General features: G+C 38.0%; 1 protein-coding gene across 3 annotated transcripts in view; it reads right to left on the bottom strand.

The window, feature by feature from the left end:
• HIPK1 (homeodomain interacting protein kinase 1) overlaps positions 1-20,034 on the bottom strand; it is a 40,988-nt gene that overhangs the window by 15,846 nt on the left and 5,108 nt on the right. For all 3 annotated transcript variants that reach the window (XM_081122330.1, XM_081122331.1, XM_081122332.1), the window contains exons 2-8: positions 15,623-16,700; positions 7,825-7,948; positions 5,976-6,095; positions 5,042-5,128; positions 3,932-4,116; positions 3,445-3,607; positions 2,238-2,463 (exon numbers count right to left, since the gene is read on the bottom strand). In XM_081122330.1, coding sequence (XP_080978456.1) covers positions 2,238-2,463; positions 3,445-3,607; positions 3,932-4,116; positions 5,042-5,128; positions 5,976-6,095; positions 7,825-7,948; positions 15,623-16,698 — 1,981 coding nt within the window. In that variant the 5' untranslated portion in view covers positions 16,699-16,700. The remainder of the gene's footprint in view (positions 1-2,237; positions 2,464-3,444; positions 3,608-3,931; positions 4,117-5,041; positions 5,129-5,975; positions 6,096-7,824; positions 7,949-15,622; positions 16,701-20,034) is intronic.

Raw genomic sequence — 20,034 nt, 5'->3', positions numbered from 1 at the left:
GTGTCCCAGGATGATGAAATAAAAGAGGAAAAAATTACAGAATAAGTTTTCACTGAGCAAAATGTGTATCTATTTTAGTCACCCAGAATAGTATAGAAAGAAGTATTTACAGTACTGGCCTACAACTGACTCTAAGTATTGCTATCGTAATTCAGGCTAAGACACAGCAGTCAAGCTAGTTTCAGGGAACCCCAAGTGGAAATGAGGAAATTAACAAAAGGCAACACTTTTGGAAGGTTCTTTCCTGAACTAAGGAGGATTAAAATTTTGTTTGTGTCTTGCTTTTGTTGAACACAGCCCTTTACATAAAAAACCATGGAAGTTTGGAAAGAAGAGTAACACTGTCTAATTTCTGAGGGTCTGTTTCTCCTCTAAATATAGGCATTTTGTAAAAGAGCAGATGGTGAAAGAAAAGTAAACAACCTGGAATAAATAGAACTGTTGGGCAGAAATCAGCATATGGCTGTGGCTGGCAAACCAACTGACAACTCTACAGCTATGTGAGTTTAAATGCTAAAAGGCCGTATAGAATAATACTCCAGAAAACATACGCTATGAACCCACTGCCTGGGTTCAGATTGTGGTTCTATCACTAACCAGTTACAAAAATCGGGCAGAAGGGGGCATCGTGACCCACTTTCTCATCTATAAACTGGGCATAATGACATCACCCACTTCCTAGGGTTGATGGTGAGAATGAATTAGTACATGTAACAGCATTCAGGACATTAAGTGGCCTGTAGTAATGCGTATCAGCTTTCACCATCACTGTTACCTTCATTAAGAAACTCCCTTTCATTTGGAAATTTTAAAATTTGCTCTACCTAGCTCCTCAGGTGATTTAGACTCGCTAAACAGGAAAACACTTTCCAAAGCTTATACTTCTCTAATTATGTCAAAGGGGGTTATACCACTTTAGCCCTGTACCACTACAGCTGGCATTTTGTTTTGTTAGAGGAACTAAAAAGGTCGTGTACCTCATCTCTTAAATGTCATCTGGGGAGAAGCAAAAAACTCAGGAGTCCCACACCTGAACGCTGAAGCTCACTTTGGAAAAGTGAGGGGCAGGGAGCGGCTATTTGCTCAGTTCAGTTGAAGAATCACTGAATATGTAACCACCCAAAGGACAGAATTTACTACTATGAAGCATACGTAGAAAATAATTCAGTAAGCGAGGCTAAATTTGCATTTACGGATATTGAATCTGCTCCTCCGCTCTCCCCGGGGTTTCTCCCAGGTTTACATCACTATGGCTCTCCTCTCCTCCCGGGAATCTCTCAGTCTCCCCTAGCCCCTCTTTGCCTTCTGCTTGCTCCGACTCTGTCAGAAACCAAAGGAAACAGTCATAGTCAATGAGTACCTGAAGTAAAAAGATAAAAATGCTTCTATGGAAAGTGCTATGAGAAGCCTGACCCCTGGTTTTTCCTACCGGGTACTGACATTAACTTTCTAATGGGAAACTCATATCCTTTAAAAAACTTTACCTTCTAAATAGCTCACCAGATCAATAAGCACATTTTCCCGTATTTCAGAAAAAAGGAACTTAACAGGCTGAATTACAGAACCACAATGGGAAAGTGGGAAAGGATGGGAATGTGAGAATTACAGTCTTATTGCGACATGTGGGGTTAGAGTGCCTTCTTCAGCTAGTCTACTCCTGTTGAAGGCGTTTGTAGGGACAGGATAAGCTGAAGCAGATAATCTTAACGCCCTCCCCACACAAGTTCCTCAGCTTGTAGAATCTTCCAGTGCCATAAATAAGAATGTTTATTTATAAATGTAACTTAAGAGGTTTCCACATTCTTAAACATGATTTTTATACTTTATAATGAAATTACCTTTTATTTGGAACACTCTCATTTTATTTTATAATGGAATGATATAGGAAATAAGATTCAATATATAGCAATTGTATTTACAAGTTTTTTCAAGATTATATATTCTGCATATTGAGATACAGCCTTATACAAGATTTATGACATTGATACAAGGCCTCAATGGGCAAGAAAACTGAAATCAGGTAGTTCAAATAAGGAAACGTGAATTTAACTCCTGTAATGTGTCAGATAGCATCATAATTAGATAAAAATAAAAAAGGGTAAATCTACTTTGTTAATTTCCATTCTCTTCATAATCAGAAACAGTTTAAGCTTGCCAAAGACCAAAACTAGTAAGGATCTGCCTAAAGCAGGTAGGTCTGACATAATACCATATGATACAGGAGCTTCCCCACTTACTTTGAAAAGCAGGTGGACATACTATAAAGGTTTGTTGGAATGGATCTGTCTGAGTGCAAATCTGGGTGGTTCCCGGCTGCAAGGAAACGCCCTGCTGGGCGACTCCAGGAACTGGTGCTGCAGATGACGGGTACAAAGCCGACTGGTAGTTCAGCAGTGAGACGTCTGAATTAGCCAGAGAAAGGGTAGCAGCTGCTGCAGTAGAACTGGACGCTAACACACTGGCCTAAAACCAAAAGGATTAGAGTTGTATGCTGGTACAGAGATATCAGTATTTTTATACACGCAGAACCTATCCAGAAAAGCTTAAAACAGTTTTAAAATGTAATTCTGTCTTTGAAATAAATAAATCTCTGCTTAATAAATTTTCTCAGTCTCTAAATTTAAGGCATATTATAAGGCTGAATAAGAAACAAAGAATAAAAAATAGGCCCTGACTGGGAGGCTCAGTTGGTTGGAGAGCCATCCCGTGCACCAAACGGTTTTGGGTTCGATTCCCATCAGGGCATAGAGCTAGGTTTCCGGTTCAATCTCCAGTAGGCAACCGATTGATGTTTCTCTCTCTCTTCCTCTCTTTCTAAAATCTATAAACATCCTCAGGTGAGGATGAAAAAAATTAAAAAAAAATTGGTCCTGTACTGGTTCAGGCTATATGCTGGATGTGAGATTCTACCAGATATCATTTAAAAAGTAGACCTAGCTAAGAAATCAGGAAGCTGACATCTTCAGGAATAAACTTAAATGTAAATATCACTGTTTAGCAAACAAATGCAAAACCACTCAGAGTTAATTATTGGAAACACCCAACAGAACTCATAGAAATAGGAATCTAATGTACAGCATATAAAAAAATTGGAAACGCCTTTCAGTACACGTAATGAGACATATAAAGTCCTTCCAACAGAGAAAGAGTTATTTGGCTAAAGTCAGCACAACTAGCAGCAGTAAGTAGTACAATAGCCAGGCTCCATTTATTTGACAATTCTCAGACTGAGGGCATGGAAGAGGCCTTTCTATTTCATTTCTGTCAGCACATGACTGATAGGTATTATTGGTCTACCCTGTCTAGCGTCACTTTTGCCAAGTAGAAAATTCTTAAGAAGCAAAACGCCCAGCAAAGCTAAGACTGGCTTTTTTGCCTCACCCTGTACTCTTCCTCGTTCCTACCCCGCCAAAGTCTGCAGTGCCAAAGTCGCTCTGGGAGTACCTGATTGTGCACTGTATTCAGCTGGTTGCTGAAGCTCATCGTTAGGTTTGTGCTTGTATTTGGGGCAACGTGCGTCGTGAAGGGACTCTTGATCTGACTCACTGTATCATACATGTGAACCCTCCGCTTGCAGATCTCCATGTTCTGGAAACAAGACTTAACACTGAAAAGAGAAATGAAAGATTCATTGAAATGAACGCTGAGATTAAACACACGAAAATAACTCAAGACGAATATGGACCAGTGTCCCTCTTCCCCCAGCCCTCAAGGATTTTCAGATCAAATGAATAAGAGTTTTTATTACCACAGAGAAAAAATATATATCTGATTTTTAATTTCATAATTTTTCAATGAGAAAGAAAAGCATCAGTGGGCCAAACATGTAAGCCCCAAGTTGCTGCTCACGTGGTACTTCTATTTACCTATACGATGGTAACACAACAGATGACCACATCATGGTAAAATGCCCAAACCATACCATACTCACTGATTGCTATGTGGGAAATCCAGAAGGTGAGTCATCGTTACAAACTGATGGTTCAGAGTTTTCAGAGGAGTAATTCTCTTATCTGCATCAATTGTTAGCATTTTTTTTAACAGATCAATGTATTCTCTTCGATCCGCCTTCTCTGCCAACATGTCTGTTCCTTCTAAGTCTGTGGACATATTCACCTTTCGAGGAAATTTTAGAAATATTACACTCTGTTACTTAACCTTTAATGCTGCCACTAACTTTCTGCTTTCTCTCCAAACTACATATAGTACTCAAAAGAAAAACCTGAGAAAATTATTTTTATTACAGTCAAATCATTTTCACAGGTGGATGCTCTTCTTATTCTAAATAAAATCTTTAATTTGGTAGAGTATGTTGGTAGAATAAAGTTAACTGAATTTCCATTCATTCAAAATCTGAGTCAAACAAATTAAGCAAAAATGACTATTATTGTTTAAATGTTTCCATTGTTAAAAAGATTAAAGGACCTAAGTATAAAGTGTTTAAACAGAGTTTAGAACATAATAAACACTCAATAAATGTTAGCTCTTATATAAGTATTTATTTAGTAGAGAAAATGGACAAGAAAGAAACCTTCAAAAACAAATATATCAAAATACTGACAATGCCCTGGCTGGTGTGGCGCAGTTGGTTGGGTGTTGTCCGGTGCACAGAAAGGCTGTGGGTTCGATTCCCAGCCAGGGCACATGTCTGGGTTGTGGGCTCGATCCTCTCCCTGCCATAGGGGGCGTACAGGAGGCAGCCGATCGATGTTTTGCTCTCACATTGATGTTTCTCTCTCTCTCCCCCCCATCTTACTCTCTCTCTCAAAATCAATTAAAAATCTTAAAAAAAAAATACTGACACACAACAAGACCAGTTTAACAAAAGCAAGAAAGAAATATATAAAGGTATCCTTTGTTGGATTCAAATGTTCTTTTATTACATGGCAGCATTATCAATGCATTTGTTTTCAGTAAAAAATGAACACATAGTAGAAGATAACAGACTGGCTCTGCCTTTAATATAACCAACAGAAAAGAAGTGTATCTCTGAATAAAGAAATACATAAATGTCTGGCTTTCTGAAAGTTGCTATACTCACCTGAGCCATGTCATCTAAACAATTAAAAATGTACTTTCGAGCTTCTTTTGATTTGATTCCAGTCTCCAATTCATGTTCTTCGGGTGTCTATAAAATATGGATTTTTAAAAAAAATTTCACCTGTATGTTATTTTCACATTTTATTCTATTAAAAAAGCCAGAATACAAAGAAATGAGGGTCATCAACTTGTGAACCAGAGATGACAAACATGAAAGTCATTTACAACAAGGAAATCTTCCAGTGCAGAGGTTGACCTTGCTATGTAGCCGCCCTTTCAACAATGATAAAATAAATGTGCAAGCAATGATGTGGCCAGTTCCTGAGGAATGCCAGGTAAGAGGGGCATTACCATTTTTCTCTTAAACCTACTTTCAGATGAGATGATATTTCACATGCTAACTATTCAAAGACTTGGGCAGAGTCACAGGGTTAATCAAATCACTCAGGGATCTCTCAGGTTAAAGGCCCAGGAGTAAAAAGCAGATAGATATTTGTTTAAAGAAAATATATAAGGCCTTAATGTGGGCAGTTAAAAAATTGCATCATATTTATTGAGAATTCTCTAAAAAATAGTCATTACTTTATTACTGTAGTTTTTTATATGACAATGATGAGTACTACCCTCCCTACCCCTTTTGGCTGCTGTTTTGAATATTCAAAATAACCTCGGCCAACTGAACTGGCATTTAAAGTTTTGTTTTTTAATTAAGGATAAAGCCAAATGAGTACAATGAAATAATTTTTCACCATATTCCCTCCTGCAAATATATATTTCCCCTAATCCCTTTCCCTCCTCCACCTCAAGAATAAACTTTGATAACCAACCAGAAAGAAAAAAAAGATGTAACCTTAAAAATAAAAATAAAAATAAACTCTGAATTTAAAGTTGGGAGTGAGTACAGGTATGAGTAGTATACAGCAGGGGAGACTGACCTTAAGCCTCCACAGTGGGTACCCCAAATTAGGATCTCTGTTGAAAAACCTGGTTGTTTTGGTCCCGGCACTGAGAAGATACTCAGCTGGCAGACCTTGTGTTTGTGAAATGTAACGAATCTGAAACATCAAAACATTGATTTGGAATGGAAAGGAAAATTATTACAAACATTTACACTAAAACATTATTAGCTCTAGGCAAAAAAGAAAATTACTGCAAAGAAATTAACTCGTTGATAAATACAAATGAAATCTATACATAAGCTAACCTATTCACAGGTAATTCCCAAATATTTATTCAGAAACTTCCTTGTTACTGTATGTGTGATTTACAAGGAAACTTCTGCTTTGAAAATTTTGTGTGTAATCTCTTTTGCTTCTTTGTAAACTTCTGGTACAAACTTCAGAAAACTTTAGGACATTTCTTGTACAGAATAGAATGGTTTTCAAGAAACTCTATATTTCATGGATTACCAAGGATTATTTGTTTGTTTTTGATACACTATCAAATTAACATAATTAGGAAAAATTTCTATAAACCTCTTTCTTCCTTGGCTACTCTAGCTCCTGATCAATTGCCCCTAAGTTGTCACAGAGCTTATCTCTAGTACCATAAAATCAAGCTCTTAATTTAGCTTCTCTATCACTAGAGGACAAGTGCTATGTTCATTCATTCAGCATTTATTGAACACCTACTATGAACTAGGCCAGCAGTTCTCAAATGTGGGCTGGGACCCCGAGACCTTTTCAGGAGGTCTGTGAAGTAAAAATAATTTTCATAATACTACTAAGAAGCCATTTGCCTTTCCATTCTCTTCCCATGGGTGTACAGTAGAAACTTCCAGAGGTGATGTGTGATGATGTCATCACTGACAGCTAATGAAATGAGTACTGGTATACGTTTGTTTTATGAATTTCCCAATTCGACTGTTCACACTTCTGGCTGCTTCTCCCAACTCAGGAAGGCGGTAGAAGAGGCAGCTGGATTTTCTCCCTACTACTGCGAGCAATACACGAGGCAAGTTTTTTACCACCCCATCTCTGTGTATGAATGGCTACACTTAAGAAAAAAATTAGAGGAAAACTTGTAAGCAAGGAAATGAATCTTACTTCCTATCTATCCCCCCCAAAATCTTCAATTTTAAACACTAAATCAGTATATATTTATATATATATAAGCTACATAAAAAGAGCTCTTTAGGGTCCTCAACAATTTTTTAAGAGTATAAAGCACAGGTCGGCCAACTATGGCCTACAAACCAAATCTGGTATGCTGTCTACCATGAGACAATTTTAGACAACAGCAGGAAATTACTCCAAAGCTGTGAGAGCCATATAGCTGAAAACCAAAACACAGCTTGTCTGTTTGACACAAAGGCCATTTATTACAAAATTTTTCAAGTCCTATGATTTTTCTCCTAAATCCAATTTTACAGAGTCCCACTATAGGGGCCCAAAGTGTTTCATATGCCAAGAGCACTTACTTCAGTGTATGTCATGTATAAAAGGAGCAACACGTGTGAATGAGCCAAAGTTCACTCTTAAAATCCCAGCTCCTCAAACTTACTTTACTCTTAGGATGCCTTATTAACCAAAGTTAATACTCTAATAAATCATTACAGATCTGGAAAAGTACCAACCTAACGTAATATGAAATCTCCTTTTAATTGTAGAATTGCAAACCTAACTTCAGACTAAGAAGCAGGCAAAAGAAGTTCTATTCTTTAAAAAACTCTTTCTAAATGGACTACTCCGTCCCTATCACCTAAATGCCTCACCAGTATTTCTCCTCTCGACTCCGTCTGCCTAGGAGCTGCTTGCTTTCTAGCCATTTAGTGAGTGCTCTTACCTGATCATACTCCGAAGCGCCGGGGTAAAGAGGCCACCCCAGGAACAGCTCAGCTATCACACAGCCCAGTGACCACATGTCAATAGCTTCACAAAATGGTAATCCAAGAATGATTTCAGGGGCTCTAGCAAAAACAAAAATGATAGAAAAAAAAAAATACATGTTATTTGGGAAAATGAACAGTGTTGACTAAGTCCTATTTTAGTAACAACTAAAGATAACATTGATTTAATGAAACTGAAAACAAAATCTTTGGTATAAAATCCATCATTCAAACCTCTTGGGGTCAGATGTGTTTTGGAATTCAGAATCTTCTGAATTTCAGAACGGTATACCATGAACATACTACATATTACATAATCCCAAAGGAGTGTAGGGAAGCACTCAGAATCAAACACATTAATATTTCTGCAACAAAACACATCAGCAGTCATACTAAGTCAGCTACATAAAGACTTCCAATAGCCGTACACTGCTTCAAGTCAGGTTTTGCCAATCAATGAGTTTATACCAAACTTAGAAAAAGATTTTTAGTTTTTAGAGCTTTCTGAATTTTGAAATCATGAATAAGGAATCGTAGAGTTATTCTTTTTATCCTTAGCACCTTTTTAATTATGGAGAAACCAATTAAATGGCTTGGTCAATAAATCCGTCTTTGTGACAGAAATGCCTTCCGTAGAGACACAGTAGTTGACAGCAGGGACTCTAGAGCCAGCCTATCTGGGTTCAGAGCCTCATTCCATCATTTAATAGCTGTAGGCAATTATTTAATCTCTCTGTGCCTCAGGTTCCTCATTCATAAAATGAAGACAAGAATACCTACAGCATAGGGAGTTATAAGGTTTAAATAAACAAACAATAATAAAAAATATTAAAAGTCTTGGACAGTAACCTCTTGTACCCAGCACATGTAAAGTACTATGTAAGTGTTAGATATAACAGTAACTATTATTATTATGTCATCATTATTGTAAAACTTTGAGTTCTTTGAATGTTTTTAGAAATATTCATTTCCATTAAGCTCTCCAGGGGAAAAATCTAACTCCAAGGAACCTTAAAGAGAAGATTAAGGTAATCCCATAAACTTGGAGCTTTACATGTTATAAACACATCCAAGGAAAACTGTTATCCTCATTTATAGAGGAGGAAACTGAGGCAAATATATTAAGTAATTTGCCCAAAATCACATAATAAGTGGCAGAGCTAGAATTTGATCCTGGCAGTCTAGTTCTGGAGTTGAGTTACTATACTGTCTCTAAATAAGTAAAAGTTAAGTACATACCCATCTATAAAAATTGACTTGGCATGGTGGCATACCATGGCATTTTTCAAAGTGTGACCAAACTTAAGAGATAAATGAATGCGTTCAGAAAGGTAATGATAATATTAGGTAACACTATTATCAATAATACTAATAAGTGACACTTACATAGTGCTTATTATGTGCCATGCACTATTCCAAGTTCTTTATAAATGTGGAGTCATTTAATTCTTACAATTCTATGAAAGCGGGTATTATTACTATTAAGTCATCAATTCTAAGATGCAATTTTTTTTTTTACATTTTAACATCTCTGAAACTAAGAAGACTTCTTGCAAACAATGGTATATTTTAATGGCAGTGCTTTCACTTTCTCATTGGTTCATAAATAATGTTTCACCTTATAACCCACGGTATCTCAGATTCTATGTAATAAAGTATCATTTGCATTTTACAGATGAAGAAAATGGGAACTGAGAGGTTAAGTAAGTTACCCAAGGCCACACAATTACCAAATGATGGAGTGTAGGCAGTCTTGCACCAAGGTCTGAGCTCTTAAACTTTAGCACCTTCTCTAAATAACTTCCTTTCCTTCTTACAAATCATCAGATTTGAATCTGTATGGACACCAGGTCCAAATCCCTCATTTAATAGAGATAAACAGAAAAGCAGATCTCTCCATTAGGACCCATCTAACGGACCACATCTCCTCATGGAGAGCCCAGGTTTCCCAAACTTTAAAGAAATGTGTGTTTTTTATGTGTGTGGAGGGGGGTGAGGGGCAAAGATGGAGTTGGGAGGGTATAAAGACATTTCCCTAAATAAGAATATTCTCCCCAAGTCATTTTCTAAGAAAAAAGGGTAAATCAGAGGACTCCTTAAGGTCTAGAAGCTATCCTGATCTTGTAGAGAAATTGCAAAAGATCCAGGCGTGTTGAGACTTACACTATATGACAGCTATGGGTGGAAACACTAATAGACAGTTTTTGTACTACTTGATGTGAACCGTGGTTTTGTTAGCTAAAGAAACAACCATCAAAAGTGATACTCCTGTTGCAGGTGGCTAGAGCCATATTGCTGATGGAATTTCAGAGTTCAATTAAATCCCAACCACTCCGGCATGTCTTTAAGACAGCACAAGTTTGATGGCATTAATAAACCAGAGGGTACAAGGACCCAGAAACAGAAAAGCTTTGCTAAAATTGAAAAGGAACAAACTTTTACTCTCAGTGGGCAGAATCATTAATTTCCAAGCTCATGACAGTGCCAAAAACAGCTGGCAGGGAGAACACAAGTGGCTTCGTGCCCAAGTGAAAACCGGGCTTAGAACATTCCTAAGCATCCACTGAAGAGCATGGATGATTCTGCCATTCCCACTACACCAGGAAGACATTTTCAAACCCAAAGGGTAGGTCACAGGGAGAGGCCAGGAACCCAATGACTTACTTCTTTAAAAAGGTAGCAATAATATGTGGCAAGACTTAAATTTTCGGAGAAATTAAGAAAAACATCAATTCCAGTCCCCAAGCCCTATTAAACAAAAACCCCTGGAGATTGGCTAGAGTCAGTTTTTCCATTTGGTCTCACCCTGCTTCTGGAGTAATAAAAGTAACTAAGGATTTCCAGCAAACCTCACTCAAAACAGTCACTCTACCATCTACCATACAAAAGGTATCATCAAAAGGAAAAAAATTAACAGTAAAAATAAAATAAAAATAAGGCTGTTCGGTCTCCTGAGGGATGTTCACTATCATTACTCCTAGAAATGTTAAACTTACCTAAACTCTAGCAAGTGAAAAGGCTGAGTTTTTCACTGAACAGAAAGGAATCATTTAGAGCATGTTCATTTCTAAACAGTAAATGTCTTAAACTCTGAATTCAGATTATAATTCTTGGTAATATTTTCATTATTGTATCATCTTTCCCCTTGGCCTCCATGGTTTCTCAATCCCTTAATATAAACTCTAGATGCGAAACTCTGGCTGGCTCTTTTTCATCTGTGAAATAAGGAGGCTGAGTTAGATAATTCTCTCCTAGGTTCCTTTCCAGCTCTGACGTTCTAACAGCTAGCTGGGCAGTAAAGATAACCTATTAGAGCACAGGAAAGAGGGGAAATAAAATAAAACTGGCCGTGTTCACTTTAGTAGAAAAATGGTGTTAACTGTACTTTGGACACAGTGGTCTCCTCTCTGAAGATACTCCCATCCTTAAAAAACTAATACTAAACAGGCTCTAATGACTATAACCAGGTGTAGGAGCAGCAATCCCTGTCTTTTGATTTCTCAACTTCAAACTTCTCTAAATTGAAGAATTCCTCCAAGGTCATAAAGCTTTCTTTCACTGGAACCCAGGGCAAGCTGAGGTCAGGATCACTTACAATCATCCTCTGCTCATTTTCATGAACGCACTTGTTTCTTCCTGCCTGTCGCAGGGGCATCAAACTTACTAGATCAGAGATGTTACATAAAGTCAAACTTCCTGCATCTGTGGCTTAGATGAAACTGTAGTCTCACTGTCAGATAAAATGGGATTGTTTGTTTGTTTAGCATAAAGTGAAAATATGCTTTCCTTCCATACAGAACAAATAAAGTGACCTCAGCTTTAAATGAAGGCCAGCTAGTTTGTTCAGAATGTTGAAGCACTGAGCTTATAAGCATGGAAACCTTTGTGTGTTCAACTCAAAAAGAGCAACTTTTAGGAGGGTTAGTCTACATTTACATTTACAGAGGGCCAGGAAATAAAAGTATATTATTTCCATTGCCTGAGTTATTTAGCCATGCCCATGGGCAACAGAGACAACATGGTGGCAGAAAGTTATGTCAACTGATAATATTTTGGCATGTTATCAGCAAGATGAAGCAATGTCAACTAAAAAGGAGGGTAAGAGAAAGGCAGCCTTGGAGCCGGATCACTTCACTGGCCAAAAGAATTTCACAGAGGTTTTCTGAAAAGAGGGTGAGGGATTAATGGACTCCAATAAGGAAACAAAGCAACATGAAGACACTGTGGGATAAAACTAATGATGTAGAAGAAATGCCTGAGCTGCTATTCCATTTGCCTTAGGCTCAATATCAAGTATTCCCATGACACATCAGAACATTCATGTCAAATCCTACACAGTCGAGCCCTGGATATTGAACCTCAGAATGTACAATCATTAGTAATACACAGAATGAACTCCTGTTTTTAAGGGGTAAACTTAGCTCCATTTAAAATGACTCATACAGTCAACAACTAAATGCAATGGATTTACAGATTTTGTTGAAGAGTAATTACCCAGTGGATTTAAAATTCTGAAAAATCATATTTTCTATAAAAACAAAACAGAACCAAATTACTCAAATGACAGCTTAAATTAAATTAAAAGATTAAGGAAAGGGGCAAAGACCAGCAATCTAACACTAAAAGTTATTCAAACTTCTTACTGGAGAAAGCTAAGTAGCAGCCAGAACTTTTTAACCCCTCAGATCTCCTTTACCCTTTATAAGAAAATTCCATCAAAAATTATTTCATGAATAATTCTTATCTCAACTGCTCTTTTTCAATCTTAAAATGGCTCCAGTTACCACAAGAGAATGCACTTCATCTTTGACAGGGCAGACAGTTAAACACCTGCAGACACTGACTAGATAAAAGATCAAGAAAGCCCTCAGCCCTCGGCTGTGCTCTCCTTACTTCCCCAGTGCTCAAAATGAGATGCAGAGCTGGACTCCTCAGTGCACCTGTAAGCATGCTGTGTATATGTGTGTGCGTGGCTGCTGGTGGAACTGCTCAAAGGAGAGTATTAAAAGCCAAAGTAACTGGAGCCTAACTCTCCCAAGTCATGAACAAATAAATGGACGTGATATTCTCAAAATCATTCAAGTTGCCTAGAACAACATGAAACTAGAAACCGAAGGCTCTATGAATTTCTTTATCTCACTGAGGTAAGAAATATCATAGTTTTAGAAAACTATAAAAAAGAAAAATGGATGAGAGTAGATTGGAAGACAATGTTGTTAAGATGTCAATACTAACCAAAGTGGTTTACAGATTCAGTGCAATCCCTATAAAAAAATCAATGAGGTTTTTTGCAGAAATAAAAAAACCCATCCTAAAATTCCTATGAATGGATCTCAAGGGACTCCTTGAGATAGCTGAAGCAATTTTTAAAGACAGAAAAACTGCAGAGCTCCTACTTCCTGATTTCAAAACCTACTACAAAGCTACAAGTAATCAAAACAGTGTGGTACTGGCATAAAGACAGACATACAGACCAATGGAATAGAACAGAGAGCCCAGAAATAAACCCTCATATATATGGTCAAAGGATTCTGACAAGCGTGTCAAGACCATTCAATGGAGAAAGGATAGTCTGCCAGCAAATGGTGCTGGGAAAACTGAAAACTGGATCCTTACCTTATACCATATACAAAAATTAACTCAAAATGGATCAAAGACCTAAATATAAGAGCTAAAACTATAAAACTCCTAGAAGAAAACACAGAGGAAAAGCTTCATAACACTGGTTTGGCAATGACTGATAGGATGTGATACCAAAAGCACAAGCAACAAAAGAAACAGACAAACTGGACTTTATTACAGTTCAAAAATTTTTGTACAAAAAATAGCGAAAAGCCAACCCCATGGATGGGAGAAAAAAACTGCAAATGATATATCTGATAAGGAATTAACACTCAGAATACATAAAGAACACTTACAACTCAACAAAAAAAACAACCCAATTCAAAAACGGACAAAGGACTTGAACAGACATTTCTCCAAAGAAGATACACAGATGGCCAGTAAGTACGTGAAAAGATGTTCAACATCACTAATCATTTGGGACATGCAAATCAAAACCACAATGAGGTATCATTTCAGACACATAAGGATCGTTATTATAAAAAACAAACAAAACAGAAAATAACAAGTGTTAATGAGGATATGGAGAAATTAGAATCCTTATGCACTTCTGGTAGGAATGCAAAATAGTGCATCAGTTGTGGAAAACAGTTTGGTGGTTCCTCAAAAAGTTGAACACGGAACTACCATATGACCCAGCCATTCTACTTCCAGTTATATACCCAAAAGAACTGAAAACAGAGACTTAAACAATGGAATACCAATGTTCATCACAGCATTATTCATAATAGCCAGAAATGTGAAAACAACCAAATGTCCATTACAAAATGAATGGATAAACAAAATGTGATATGTGCATGCAAAGGAATATTATTCAGTTATGAAAAGGAATAAAGTTCTGATACATGTTATATTATGGAATAACCTTAAAAACATTATGCTAAGTGAAATAAGCCAGCACAAAGACAAATACTGTATGATTCCACTTATATACACTATCTAGAACAGGCAAATTCAGAGACGGAGTCAAATAGAGATTAACAAGGGTGGGTGGAAAGGTGGAGTTATTGCTTAAAGGTTATAGAGTTTGTTTTGGGTGCTGAAAAAATTTTGGGAATAGATAGTAGTGATGGTTACACAACACTGTGAATGTATTTAATGACACTGAAATGGTATACTTAAAAATTACTAAAATGGTAAACTACTCGTTAGGTAAGTTTTATCACAATTAATAACTGGATAAATAAATGAGGTACTGAGAAATAAAAGCACATTTTAAAAGACTTTCCCATCTTCTTTTAGTAATGCTCCTTAATTACAGTACAGACAGATTTGTACTCTATACCAGCACCTCACTTGGATGAAGACCATTGTAGAATAACAAAATAGGTTATCAAAGTATTATAGAGAATTTAAAACAGGAAGAGACCTTAGCAATCATCTAATACATTTATGCAAGACAGGAAAGGTAAAAGAATAAAATGTTGTTAGAGCTAAACCTGGCATTCCCAAGGCATCTTACCTGCCAGGATGTGAACTTAGAAAAAAATAGCAGCATATGTCCAAATTCATTACAAATAAGTAAACATCTTTATTATATGTAAAGACTCTTTTAAATGGGAAAATTAGGTATAATGACACTAAAGAAAAATCAGATGCTAGTACAGCCGACCCTTGAACAAGGGTTTGAACTGCAAGGTCCACATATATGCAGACTTTTTTCAATAAATACCTGCACCGTTTTCAATCTGAGACTGGGAGCTGCAGGTGCAGAGGGCCAACTGTATGCACTGATCTACACCATTTTATATAGGGGATTACAGCATCTGCAAATTTTGGTATCTGCAGGGTCCTGAAATTAATCCTCCACAGGTACTGAAGAACTTAAGTTTTTGAGGAGTCCAAAGTTATATGCAGGTTCCCCCCACCTCCATGATGTTCAAGGTCTACTATATAATTCAACTAGGAACCTTCAGAACCAGAGAATTAATTTTTCTAGTATTAAATAAGACTTCAGATATAAAATAATGTTACTTATAGGAATGTCACACACTTGAAATGAACTAAAACATTACCCTGTTTCTATCTTGGAATCTGTAAATAAGTTCATTGTTAGATGTAGCCTTATATAACACATATAAAATATAGACACATCTTGAGTCTAAGATAAGCTTTTTAGCATTGGCCACTTGCCTGTAGTAACGTGACTGTAAGTAGGTTGAGCACACAGCCTTGGAAACGTGACTAGCAGAACCAAAGTCAATGACCTTCACTCGGTAGGGTTGGCGCACTGGATCGACCAGCATTATATTTTCTGGCTTAAGGTCAGCATGAATCAGACCAAGGCTCTTGAGCTTCATCAGGGCGGTGGCCACCTGCTGCAAGATTGGTCTGATGTACTTGAGTGGCAGTGGGCTAAACTTGTTCTGCTTTAGAAAATCATATAAGTTCTGCTCCAGCATCTCAAACACAAGGCAGGTGTGATTCTTATGCTGAAAGCACTCGTAAGAACGGACAAAATTATACTCATCAGCATTCTCACTGCTTAGGCGGGAGAGGATGCTGACTTCAATCTGTCCCTGTCTGGCATAGGAGGGGTGGTTCTTCAAGATTTTAATGGCCACAATTTCCTTGGTGCTCCGCTTCCAGCACTTGGCCACCTGTCCAAATGTTCCCCGGCCTAGGAACTCCAGGACTTCGTAGCTGTTGGTCATAGAGCAAAGGATCTCATGCTGGACCAGCTGGTAATCCCCTTCTCCGCTGGAACTGCTACTCTTCGTGGTCACAGTGGTGGTCGTGGCAGCAGCACCCACCACAGTCCTGTTTTGCAGCATGAGAGGGGGATGTTCTTCTATGATCTGCACGCTACCGTTGCTGTCGACTTCCTCACTTTTTCTTTTCAGTCCACATTTTTGATATGGCTCAAGCAAAGAAACGTTGCTCCTGTGAGTCAGGGTCTGGCTGCTTTGGAAGGTGGATGTAGCAGCACTGGCTGAGCTGTCAGCGGCTGTTACAACAATGTGCTCCACGGCAGGGGCTGGGAGGAGAAGGCCCTGGTCATAAGCAGGGATGTTGAAATTTGCTACCTGGTGAGACGAGTTGGCTTGCCCTTGTGTGGCTGGGAGGGTCTTGCTGTGGGTATAATATTTGTCGTTGCTGCTCTGTCCAGAAACATCCCAGCCAGAGGGCTCTATTTTCAGTTTCTTCGCACTGCAGAAGGCACTCGACGACACTGATGGGGGGGAAAACACCTGCAGCTGTGATGCCATACCTACACAAGACAGAGGGAGAATCAGACCCACAGGTTTATACAACTTTCAGTTTAGAAAAATCACCAGTAAACGCATCTGGCTGGGTTTCATTTTATACATTTCCCAAAATATGTTTCCTATCATAGAAGGATAAACTTTTTGATCTACTCACACATCCTCAATCACTCTTTGAAACTCAGCAATAATAGGACATACTGTTAAAGGAGTTTGAACATCTACGATGGCCTATAAAATAACAACATAATAATAGTTTAGGTGACTGATCACTAACTATGTGCCAAGCAGCACTTCACATGCATTATTCATTTAATTCTCACCACAACCTCTGAAACAGATACTATCACTATTTCCATTTTACAGATGAGGAAACTAAGGCCCAGAGTGGTTAATTTGCCCAAAATAACCCAGCTGTTAAGTGGCAGGCAGCACTGTAATTCAAACCCAGGCTCTCTGGCCACAAAGCTCATTTCACAGCTCTGTCTTCATTCCTGCCCTGATTTAGACATAATTCAAAGATGAACCAAATTTGGGCAGGATATGTATATTACTAAATAACAAGTCCAGAAAGATGACCAAAGGGTAGAAACCATAAGGCAAATCCAACAGATTAAATTTAACACAAATAAAGACTCCTGCTTAGGCCCAATATATGACTAGCACAAAGCACAAGGGAAAGAGACACAAGTTTAGCATTAAAATATGTGAAAAACACCTTCAGTTGGTAAGAGAACGATTAGGTTATAATGTTCCTCTGGTGTCAAAGGCTAATTCAATGTTAAGCTATACTCATAGGTGGCGAGATGTGGCAGATGTGAAGGCTATCCACTGTGCTCAGGTCATGCATGACACAGAGTCTAGCTCTGTCCACTACATAGGAAGAGGACCATGGATAAACTGACCAGAAGAAAGTCATCAGCATGACGCAGTCTTCTCTCTCCTCCCGCCTCCTAGGTTTCCACTGGGGATAAAGTCCAAAATCCTCATCCTGCCTTAAAAAGCTCTCTAAAACTCTAGCTGCTGTTTTCCACAATCTCCCCACCTTGATTCCTCCATTCCAGCCATACTGTCCTTCTTTCAGTTTTTGAAAGACCCTCCAATTCAACATAGACTTTCTGCTGGGAAATGTTCACACACACTCTGCCCTGACAATCACCACCACCACTGCCCCCCCCCACGATGCACTCGCTCCCACAGCACCCTGTTCCTCCCTTATAACTTGAAATTATTTACTGCATTCCCAGCTACAACATAAGTCCCATGAGGGCAGGTCCCATATCTGTCTTGTGCTTTGCTCATATTGCCCAAACCTACCACAGACTCGGGCAATTTATAGGCACTCAGTCTTTGATGGGTGATGTGACCCCTGCCTACCAAAGACACAGCTACTCCCTACCATTCATATTAAACTGCAGGATTTCCAATGCTTGTTTCATTTTTTAATGTCCCTCTTTTTTGGTTGTGCAGTCCTAGAAAAATGGGGGAAATCTCCACTCCAATACACATAGTAGAATTTTACTAGTCGTAAGAGAATAAAAACAGAACTAGAGAGGAAGGAAGCGTGACAAAGGATGTTACAGAACATAAAAAGGCAATGTGTACATTTCTTCGTGCCTGAATGCAACTGAAAGCCATCTGCACTGGACTAGACAGCTGGAACGAACGAATCCTCAGCCTTCAGTTTCTAAAAATGAGGTCTGGATTTACTTCAAACAAGAGTTTCCATGATTTATATGAATCTTGAAGAGAAGTAAGTGTCAATTAAAGGCTCAAGTCAGTGCAACTTAACTCCAAGGCTATGAATTTACAAATCGACTTGGCCTACCTACATCACTGACATACCACCAAATTATAATAAAAGAAAAATCTGAAACCATGTAGTAGTCCCTTTACAAAATTAACCTATAAAATATATGCAAAAATACTTGTCACCATAAAATTGAGCCAATTTTAAACAAGAAAGGAAGTAAATTTGTGAAATTTGTTTTCTATTTGTATATGCGTTGAGCTACTAAAAGTATTTGGTAAAAGAGCTGGAATACAACATTTGCAATTTGTAGCTATGTCTAGGAATACGAGGGCTTAAAATAATACTGAAAAGAATTCATAAAATGTAATAGCAAATTTTTAAAGTATGTTCATAACTAAACACTTTTTAAAATACTGCATTTTCTCAGAGTGATGTTACTGATAATTTTTCACCCAATAAACAAAATAACAGATACTGATGGTTTGAAATCTTCACATTTAGCAAAAGGCACAAGTTCTAGAAAATATTTCTGGAAGTTTAAGTCTATAAATGAATATAATTCTTATTCAGTAAGACAAACTTAAGTCCACCCACAGGAAGAGAGGAACCCAGAATTCCAGTGGCCTTCCCCACAGCCAGGGTGTACGGTACACTTACGTCAGTATCATGCCACCAGGACTCTTACAGTGTGGCTGAGACTCATGCTGACCTCAGCGAGCCCAAGGAGAGAAGAAAATACAGAATCAAAGTTGCCTACAAAAACCAACACTCTTATTTATGTAACACTCTGAAAGTCAGCTAAAAACAGCCATTTCTAGACGCAGGATAAAGACACTATGTTCCACGAAATTTGCCTTTGCCTTTGCAAATGGGGAGGCAATTTTCTTCCTAGGCTGAGGCCTCCCGAACAAAAATATGGAACGGAATTCACATCTGTGGGAAACTTACTATGTATTTGACGACTCTGTTAAGGAAATTATAGGTCACCCTTGAACAACCCAGGGGTTAGGGGCACTGACACCCTGTGCAGTCGAAAATCCACCAAAAGTTAACTACAGTACGAATGTTTTCAATTCACATGAGAACAGCTCCCAATAATCCAGAAGTTATTTCTGACTTCCTGAAAACGTTGCACCTCAACTCCAGCAATAAACTAGACTTTTCGGTTCAAACCTGACTTTCCAAGGATTTAGCCATCTAAATATAATGACAAATTTGTCCACTGCATTAATCCTGAACTAGAACTAAAAGGCAAAAAGGCTACTGGTACTTGTACTTACTACTAATAAGATAATTGAGTCCTGCTAGAATCCAAGGCTTTCAAAAATTGAAATTAACAGCTTCCCCACTCCCTGGAAAGTCACATCTATTTATAACATGTATTGGGTGTCCCACACTAAAGTCACTACAGGTGGATAATCTTACTATAAAGAACTCAAATGTTATCACTAGGAGAACACTGGGTATGACAACCAAGGTAATTATTTGTCAGTGTTTTGCCTTTAGCCTTCAATAACTTCCATCTTTTCCCTGACACGCCAGTAACATATTCCTACTGCTTTCGCTTAGTGTCATCTCTGCCTCTT

This window comes from Miniopterus schreibersii, assembly GCF_964146895.1.
Source record: "Miniopterus schreibersii genome assembly, chromosome: 19".
NCBI classification, from domain to species: Eukaryota; Metazoa; Chordata; class Mammalia; order Chiroptera; family Miniopteridae; genus Miniopterus; species Miniopterus schreibersii.
Note: the sequence above shows the minus strand (reverse complement) of the source record. Positions and strands in the feature narration are given on the sequence as shown.